Source organism: Miniopterus natalensis, chromosome 21, assembly GCF_054644295.1.
Source record: "Miniopterus natalensis isolate mMinNat1 chromosome 21, mMinNat1.hap1, whole genome shotgun sequence".
Classification (NCBI taxonomy): Eukaryota; Metazoa; Chordata; class Mammalia; order Chiroptera; family Miniopteridae; genus Miniopterus; species Miniopterus natalensis.
This window is the reverse complement of record NC_142101.1, coordinates 14,225,255-14,234,384: the sequence shown is the minus strand read 5'-3', so window position 1 is coordinate 14,234,384 and position 9,130 is coordinate 14,225,255. Positions and strand designations below refer to the sequence as shown.

Below are 9,130 nucleotides of genomic sequence, written 5' to 3'. Positions count from 1 at the left end.
TGGCTCCATTAAACTAAAAGTTGAAACTGCCTGCTGGCCACTGTGGGCTCCTCGCACTGAAGAACCAGCAGGCAAAGAGTTGGGTAATGTCCTGGCTGGAATGACATTGACTATCAAGGTGAACTTCAATTACTACTACACTAGATGAGAAAGAAGTAGGTCTGAGCAAAGGATACCTCTTGTACTGTCATGTCCCACAGACGGCGTGGGTTAAAACAACAGAAATTTGTTCTCTTACAGTCTGGAGGCTGGAAGGCCAAGGTCAAGGTGTTAGCCTTCCCTTTGGAGACTCTGTTCTATGCCACGCTCCTAGTTTCTGGGGGTATCCGACAACCACCGGTGTCCTTGGCTTGTAGCCGCATCACTCTCACCTCTGCCTCCATCATAGGGCTTTCACTTCTTTGTGTGTGTCCAATTTTTCCTCTCTCTTTAAGGACACCAGTAACTGGATAAGGGCCCATCCAAGTCCAATATGACTTCTTTAAAACTTCATTACATTTGCAAAACTCCCGTTTCCAAATAGGATCACATTGACAAGGTGTGGGGTACAAAATTGCAAAAATACTTTTTGGGCAAACACACTTCAGTCTATAATTATCCTCACATTTCATGTACTTCAATTACAGGATATGAAAGGGATAGTGGACCTCAACCAAAAGAGGAATGACCACCACCCAAGAGTGGCTAAGGTAACGCACGGGGCTATGCATCTTCTCTTGGAGGGAGTGTTGGTGTGTTTTCAACCGTCGAGTTAATAGTTGGATCTTATTAGGCAAAAGCATCATTTTCTAGTCTGTTTGGAAGTTATGCTCAAAGAGGTGTAGGTGGATGCCAAGTTGGCAGGGATGGACCGGGGCGCTTTGGTCCAGTATCGACGTAGCTAAATCAGGAACTACATTTTGCAGAATCCCTTCCTGTCTCACACTGGATTAGGGTCAGCCTTACGAGAGATTTGCATGAGATGTGGAGGGTCCAAGTGAAGCAGCAGCCATGACACTCCGGGCTGGGCACCAGGCTCAACTGCAGCTGGCGCACCTGCTCACTGACCTGGTGGCTCACCTTGACTTCGGGCTGCAGCGGGAATGGCAGCTCCTGGAGGCCCCTCCAGAGCCCCTCCCTCACTTTCACAAGCCCTGCACCAGGTCCATGTGCACTCCACGGCAAAGGGCACGAAGGAGATCGTTTTGCAAAGTCACCCACACTGGTCTAGACGCCCCTCACTCCTGAACATGACTTTACTCGAAGCTTCCCCTGTCTAAGAGGAAGTACATGTGCAGAAGGAGATGGCAGAGCTGCGACAACAGAGGAGGCCATACTGGAGCTGTTGTGCTTCCTTGCTCACTGTCTCAGCATCATCCTGAGAACAGAGAACGTGTTCGCCGCCTCATCTCTCTCCCCCATAAATACGTGTATTTATTTCCAGTTGTGTGACATGGGCCACTTACCAGAGGTAAGAGATGCTTGACCCTGAGTTGAGGAAAAGGGGAGGAAACAAGACACATCCCAAGATGAGTTTCATTTATATAATGAAAATAAACTTTTACACAATCAACAAACACACCCAGGTTTTTTTTTTTGCGAAAAATATTTTTAAATAAATTTTTGTCTTTTTTTTTTTTACATTCTGATATACATATGTAACAAGGTTTATGGCACTGTAACCAGAATCAAATCCCGCCCCCCCCCCAAAAAAAAAATTAAAAGAAAAAGGTGGGAAGAAAAGTAATTGGTTTCATTTAATTCCTTTTAATCTCCAAGCTGGCAAATTTGCACTCTTTGCCTAGCATCTGGCTGCCCGCCCTAACTTGCTCACACACTCAAAACACCCAAGTATTGCACAGTGAAGGCATATGGTAGAATGGTCAGTTCCTTGCTAGTTCAAAAAAATCTCTTAAACCCAGAAAGGGGAAAAATAGAATAATTCAGAGTATGAAACACACAAAATCAACAGTCTCCTCTGTCTGTTTCAAGAACGTGAAGGGTTCTTAGACCACTTAAGCCGCCCTGGTCGTGCCCGGCACCGTGAGCAGGACAGGGCTCGGTTTGGTTGGTTTTCGGTTTTCTACATGAATGGCCCGGGAAGATCCCAGGTCTTCATGATCCAATGTCTCTCTCCTTCCTTTTGGTTCTTTTAAATTGGTATAAAGTGTAGTATATTCGGTCTATGAACCTGCACAGACTATATAATCATAAACTCTACAAATAGCTTCAAAGGAAAAGGGGAAGAAACAAGTTATATTATGTTTGTTGTTGGCTTAAAAAAAAAAAACTTCTGTAGCCTCCCTGCTTTAGCAGTTCCTGGGAAGGAAATCTCAATGGGCATCAAAAGTTAAATTCTTCTCACACTTGTTAAAAATAAAGATTTTAAACGAGTTTGTTTCCATTCGCAAACCTGACCCCGGATCTAAAAAAAAAAAAAGGTAAAATAAAAGCAAAGACAGACTGTTCGCCCTTCTCTTCGTCAACTGACGTCACACAACCGTTTCCACGCCCATCAGCTTTGGTGTAAGGATCCGCGGTGTCACCCCGTTGTTCAGGTCTTCCTCAAACTCCAGCAACTGCCCCATGAAGTTGAGGTTTGGGGAAATAATTGGTCGCTTGCCTTTGACAAATTTATAAGCATCAGTCATGGTCATCCGAGTGTGCTTCATCAAGTAAGCGATGACGATGGTGGCGGAGCGGGACACCCCGGCCTGGCAGTGGATGAGTAGCCCCTTGCCACACTGGTGAGCCTCCTCTGGGAAAGGCAGAAAGGCGAGAGTGAAGGCGAGGACACGGCGCGAGGGGGAGCTGTACAGAGAACTGGTAAGTCTGAATGGCTTTAACCAAGTACAGTTACTACCTCCTTGTGTATGCTTATGTCACAACCCCCAGAATGGGCTAAAAACCTTTGCATAAATAAGAAGCTAAGTCTCTACATTTAGAGAGAAGAGCAGGTGAAGGAATCATTCACAGCAACAGTTTATATCACAGCTGATGGCAGCCGACTAACCCACAACCCAGCTAATTTCCATGTTAAGCGAGCTACTAAGTAGACCCTTCTGATCAAGGATCCTCATTCCAGTTGCCAGACTGTGCGACTTATCAAAATTAGAGTTATTAACTACCTGTGAGGCAAACATGATGACCACTACACTACAGAAACAACTTTAACTACCTGTGATGGAGGAAAAAACAGTTCCTCTCCTACCTGTGATGGAGGAAAACCCAGTTCTTTCTTTATGCAGCAGAACAGCTCTGTACAAGAACTGGCGTTGAATAAGTGAGAATTTCAGGCTTACTAAACTCACACCGTTTAAAGGAACAAAAGTCAACTAGAAAGTTACTATGTTCAGCTTCTTACTGGTCAGCCCTGTTGCAAAGTTAGCTAAAGAGTTGTGGTCCCCAGATATAGGTGACACCTATGTCTGAACTGCTTGTTGACCCCACTGCATCCATGTGCCCACATGGCAATGACTCAAAAGATGGAGGAATTTCAGACATGGCTCAGACCAGAGCACCTGGAAAAGGCCGTCCATTATAAGTTTCGGGTATATTAAAAGTTCAGGAGAATAGCTTGCCGGCACCGCCTGAATTTTTCATAGCATTTCTAGACTAGAAGGCACCCCCAAGAAAGTGTCCCTAAGGGGATACCAGTTAGATGAAGAGCAGGGAAGGACAGCAGGGGAAGCGGAGTAGTGATTTAACTTAAACCTACCAAGAAAAGTATCATCATGCACATTTTCATCTGAAAAGTCTACAGAGCAGGCTTACTTGTCATAGTCAAAGTATGTCAAGGAAGTATCTCCCTTTTTCTGTATCTTCTTTTCAGCACACACTGGGTGTCGACCGCCACACCAAGGCTGGGAGGCGTGCTGGTAAGAAGATGGGCCACAAGGCGCTGGGCTTGACCACTGATCCCACGTAACACCAGGTGTGTGACCTTGTGTGAGTCACCTAACTCCCCCAAGCCTCAATCCCTCTGTCTCTATTATACCAACTAACCAGGCTCAGGGGACATGGGAACAGTGCCTCCTAACTCAGAAATAAACAAACTGGCACAGTTCAACCCTAAACCAAGGCCTTTGTAGTTTACATTCAACTCTCAGTGAATGCTGTTATGTTTATTAAACTTGCTCTGTTTTCCTAAAGCAAGATTATAAGACTTGTTTACCCAATGACATAACAATGAAAATGACATCGGGCCTATGCAGGCTGGGATACGGATTTGCGGTTCAGGACAAATGCCGTCTGTAATTTGTTTTCCATCTAGAAGCGGGTAAGCCTGAACACCCTACAAGGATGCTCTGATGGCTGTTCTCTTAGAGGAAGCAGACTGCGTGCTACTCACTACAGGAAAACAATTTCCTAACTTCCCTCAACTGGACTTAGGTCAGAAAAACTGCGGCCGTAACAACATGTACCAACCAGGAAGTTCCTCATCTACTTGATGACAACAAATGTTTCTTCCCCAGGGCTCAAGGGGTGGTTCAGGTATTAATAAAGAATGTAAGGTCCCTTTGCATCCACGCGTTACCAGGCGGGAATTAACAGAGCATCGTAATCACAGCCCCAGCTTAGTGTAGAAAAGCCCTTGGCCTGGGGGTCAAGGGCCTGAGTTCTAGTCCCTGCTCTGACACTAAAACTCCCATGACCTTGGAGAAGTCCCTTTGCTTTTCTGAGTTCAGTGACCACTCAGAATTTCCTTCCAGACTGAATATTCCATGGTCCCCCACTGAAGGCACATTAGTAAGGAAAACCGCTGGGCCAAGTGGCCAGAGATGTCAGCGCCACAGCAAGCCCACCAGACCCGGAGGCTGTGGAACCCAAGGCTTTTTCTAACAGAGGGGCCACCGGACATGGGTGCATCTCTCCCCGGACGCAGGCCAGTAACAGGCTGCTGCCGTATTTAGGAAAAGGACAGGGTCACCTCTCTGTGGTAATTAAGGTTAGAGTCACTTGGAAAAAAAATCACTGAGTATCCACTAGATGCCCGGTGCTCCCCAAACGATCACTTGAGCCTTAGGACAGTCTGAGGCTGTGGAAGTGGCAAAGGTCACAGTTAGGGTTAGGATTCGGGCCTCCGCTGCCTCCTGGCCATGAAAGCCTGCTGGGCTAGGACTGTTCGGGCTACGCGACTCGACTTTCCTACTTGGGTGAGTCTGGGCTGAACCCCCCCCCCCCCAGGAAACCGAGCCCGTCTCCCGACACGTCCCCGAGCTCCAGGTGACAGAGGCGCGGGCGGGCGTGTCCCTGCGCCGGGGTGGCCCCGGAGGCCCCGCCGGCGCACCCGTTTCCAGGTCCCGCCTCCTGTCGATGACCTGCGTAGCGACTGTGCTCTGACACCCGGCACTGCCGCCCCGCCCGCTTTTTCACCGGGAGCTTGAGGGACGAGGGCTTCTAGCTGACTGCGCCCCAACCGCGCGGGCTTCCCGCCCTTACACTCATTCGCCCCGGCGGACCCGGGCCGCTCGGCGGGTTGGGGCTCGGGGGTGACCTGGCTGCGCCGGCGGCAGGGCCTGGAGGCCACCCGGGCTTTTTCTTAAACACCCAGCCATCGACCTTGACCTTGCCCCAGCCCAGGGGGCGGGGCGGGGGCGGCGCGGTAGTTACCGATGAACTCGAAGGCCTCCTCGAAGTACTGCCGCAGGTTCTGCTTGTTGCTGTCGGTGGCGGGCAGGCGCTTGTAGCTGAGCAGCCCCTTCTCGTAGTGGAAGAGCGGCAGGTGCGTGGTCACGTTGAGCACGTAGCCGATGTTCAGGCGCCGCAGCGCCTCCAGGTCCTGCGCGTCCTGCTCGTTGCCCAGGAACAGGAAGGGCAGGATGGGCGTCAGCTCGGCGCCCTCCACGTCGGGCGTGGCGGGGGCGGGCGGCGCGCTCGGGGCGCCCGCCTCGCGCGCCTCCTGCAGCTGCAGCGAGTTGTCGCAGAGGTTCTCATGGTTCTGCTTGAAGCTGCTGAGCCCACCTGCAACACAGACACGGCGACAGTGACGACCCGAGCGCCGCTGTCCCCGTGGGAAGGGGTGTGCGTGCATAACTATTTTTTGTTTTAATTTTTTAATTTAATATAACTATTTAAAAAATATGTTTGTATTGGCTTGAAAGAGAGGGGGAGAGAGAAACATCAATGATGAGAGTCATGGACCAGCGCCCCCTGCACACCCCCTGCTGGGGACCGAGCCCGCAACCCGCGCCTGTGCCCTGACCGGGAAGCGAACCTGGGCCTCCTGGTTCCTAGGTCGATGCTCAACCGCCGAGCCACACCAGCCAGGCTATATATATCTTTTAAATAAAATAAGTCCATCTGGAGACTCAGGACATGCTTCGGAGGACGTCGCTGCACACGGTACTTGGGAAATGTGCTCTTTCTACAAACTGGGGCATGTTCCCCTGCAAGGAGCTCGGCGCAGCATCAGGCAATTTCATCAGCAGCTAATTTGATCTGAGCACAGAGCCATGTGCTCAGTGGCCTATATAGAACCTTGCACCTTGGGAGCTGAGGAAGGCACGATGACCTCGGGGCGGAGGACTTCTGCCAGCAGCCTGGCGCTGCAGGCATGTGACTTGCACCCTTGCTAAGCTCACCTCACCCAGAATGACAGCTTCGCTCCCAGCACCGCGCAGTGGGCATGAGCAGGGATCTTGGGAGAACCAGTTTACCTTGGCTCCCACCCCAGTTCCACCACCGCCTGGCTCTGTCACGGGCAGAAGTTCATTTCTCTGTGCCTCAGTTCCCCTACCTGTAACGAGAGGGTCATGGCATCTACCCCTTGGTGTGACTGGGAGCCTGGAATGAATGAATACATGGAAGGACTCAGCACGCTGCCTGGCACACACATCACTCAGCAAGGATTTGCTGTTTTTATTATTATTTATGTGATTGCCTCCTTGTGGAAGCAGCAGCGAAATGCTTGGAAAAAAACAAAATACAGGGAGGTGAGAGGGGAGGTTTCTGAGTTTTCCCTATGATCTCTTTTTTGATACGCTCCATGGAGATCTCTGACAGTTTTCAATGCAGGTTTCCAGTAGGAGGCAGTGTGAGAGCAGCCCAGATCCTTGCTCCCGCCTCTCCATCAGGAAGCCTCTAGCAGACCGGGATACACACCTTCGAGCTAGCTTAAGGCTCGGTTCTGCCTCCTGGATGTTACGGGTCTAGTGGAAAAAGCTGAAAACTACCAGTTTCCCCACTTTTTAAATGCAGACCACTCCCTCAACCAGGGGAGCATAGCTGATGAGCATTTATCTTAAGGGAATCAGCTGGATACAGTATTATCTGTTTTATAAAAAAGGCCAAATTTTTAAAAAAGTTAAGGGGAAAATTGACATAGTGACCCCATGGAATATCATCTAGCCATTCAAGGTTGTGAAAAAATGAGGGAAAGATACTGTTTCTGTATCTTTGAATGAAAAAAAGCCAATTCAAAACCATCCACCATCCACAGGATCAAAAACTGAAGACTATACACAAAATAACACTGATTTAAGTTAGGGAATTTATGGATCATAGTTTGCTTAAATTTTTCCTTTAGTATTTGTTAGATATATCACACATGTGGATGAGCCCAAAGGATTATTATGAGGGTCAGATTATACAATATACAAGTAAGGGCCATGCGATCAAACATTATTAACCACCAAATTAGCTCTAATTAAAATCAAACAGAAGTAGGTACACTCTGGCCTTCCCTTCGAAAAGCGGAGCATGCTGGAGATCTCCCGTAAGCTGACAGCTACCAAAACACAACATTCACCCCCCTAGGTAGATGCTTTACATCGGCCTCAGTGGTTTCAGGAGGTGAGGCAGGAAACAAAAGGGCGAACAGGATGTGGCTGTGTCGAAACAAGGACAGGAAGTCTAGCTGGCCACCAGTTTCTGAGCTGAATGTGTGTCCTTCAAGTCTCATCTTTAGCAACGGCTGCAGGAAGCTCTAGCCTGTAACCTAGACCAAGTGTCAGGGCTGTTTACGGCCAACGCACGTGGATCTGGCCATGTCAACCAGGGAGGGCATATTTTAAGGTCCTGCAATGACCCTGAGAATATTCTAAGTGGTAATATTAGAATCACTTCGCTCATGTCTAAGTGTCAAAACCCACCTCTTCTTTTTGAAAAGGAAAACAAGAGCTATAAATTCACTTCAGTTGATTTCTAGAATTAAACTCTGCCCTTACATATTATTAGTTTATTTTGCTATGAAATCATGGTAAATAAAAAAGTTCATCTGGGCTCAAAGAGATCATTTTTAAAGTAAACAAAAAATGGAAAGCCTGAAAAACTTCACTAGTGAAAAAACACTGAAACTGAAATTACCCACTGCCCCCCTCACAAGCTCTATACAACAGATAAAGAGTTATTTGAAAATCTGCTCAGCTTGGCCTCTATAAAGTCCAAGTAAACAGCTCTGCACAGATTCTGTGATGGGAACCTAATTCACTTTTTTTCCCAAAGAACAAGGCAGTTGTTACACTTTTCCATATATGATGAGAGGAAACAACAACAAAATGAACTCAAAAGAAGTTTCTAAGAGGGTAGGGGGAGGAAGGGAAAAAAATAACCTCTCTGTTCTTATTTAGGGCACACGAGCTGTAATTTGTCTTAAAAGCAGCTAGTTAAAAAAAAAAAAAAGTGCCCGCCAGAAAACCCCCCGCACAGAAAAAAGCAGCCTAGAGCTTTTTAAAATTCTGTCTCTACACCTCCTTTCCCAATGACATCAGCTGGAGGCTCCCCACCTGCCCAGTTGCCATAGCAGTTACACAAAGACATACAATGACATCAGTTGGCATGATATCAGCTCTTTGAGTGCAAACAATACAAGAAGAAGGACTTTGTTTAAGGCCTTTGGTGCAACTGTGTTCTGGGGAGGCGGTGATGTAATAGCTAACAGGTGGCTGGGCCGCCCATTTGCCTAATGGGGGGAAACCATGGGGGGAGAGGGGATGTGAGACCGGCCGACTCAGAAAGATCCCAATCGCGGGGGGTGCCCACGCACAAAACTCTGGGTATGTCGGCGGCTTCAGCCATGTGGGAATCCGGCGCGGAGAGCATTTGGAGCGGACAGAAAAGGAAACGGTGCAATTCAAACACACTTGTTGGAGAAAATTCTAAGCAAAGGGTGTGAAGAAACAGCCTCCCATTCGAGGGCTCGGCTGCTGAT

The 9,130-nt window shown here is 48.4% G+C and overlaps 1 protein-coding gene across 2 annotated transcripts in view; it reads right to left on the bottom strand.

The window, feature by feature from the left end:
- Positions 1–1,509: 1,509 nt before the first annotated feature.
- Positions 1,510–9,130, bottom strand: part of DUSP10 (dual specificity phosphatase 10) — a 32,608-nt gene continuing 24,987 nt past the window's right edge. For both annotated transcript variants that reach the window (XM_087829002.1, XM_087829003.1), the window contains exons 3-4: positions 5,593–5,943; positions 1,510–2,737 (exon numbers count right to left, since the gene is read on the bottom strand). In XM_087829002.1, coding sequence (XP_087685128.1) covers positions 2,472–2,737; positions 5,593–5,943 — 617 coding nt within the window. In that variant the 3' untranslated portion in view covers positions 1,510–2,471. The remainder of the gene's footprint in view (positions 2,738–5,592; positions 5,944–9,130) is intronic.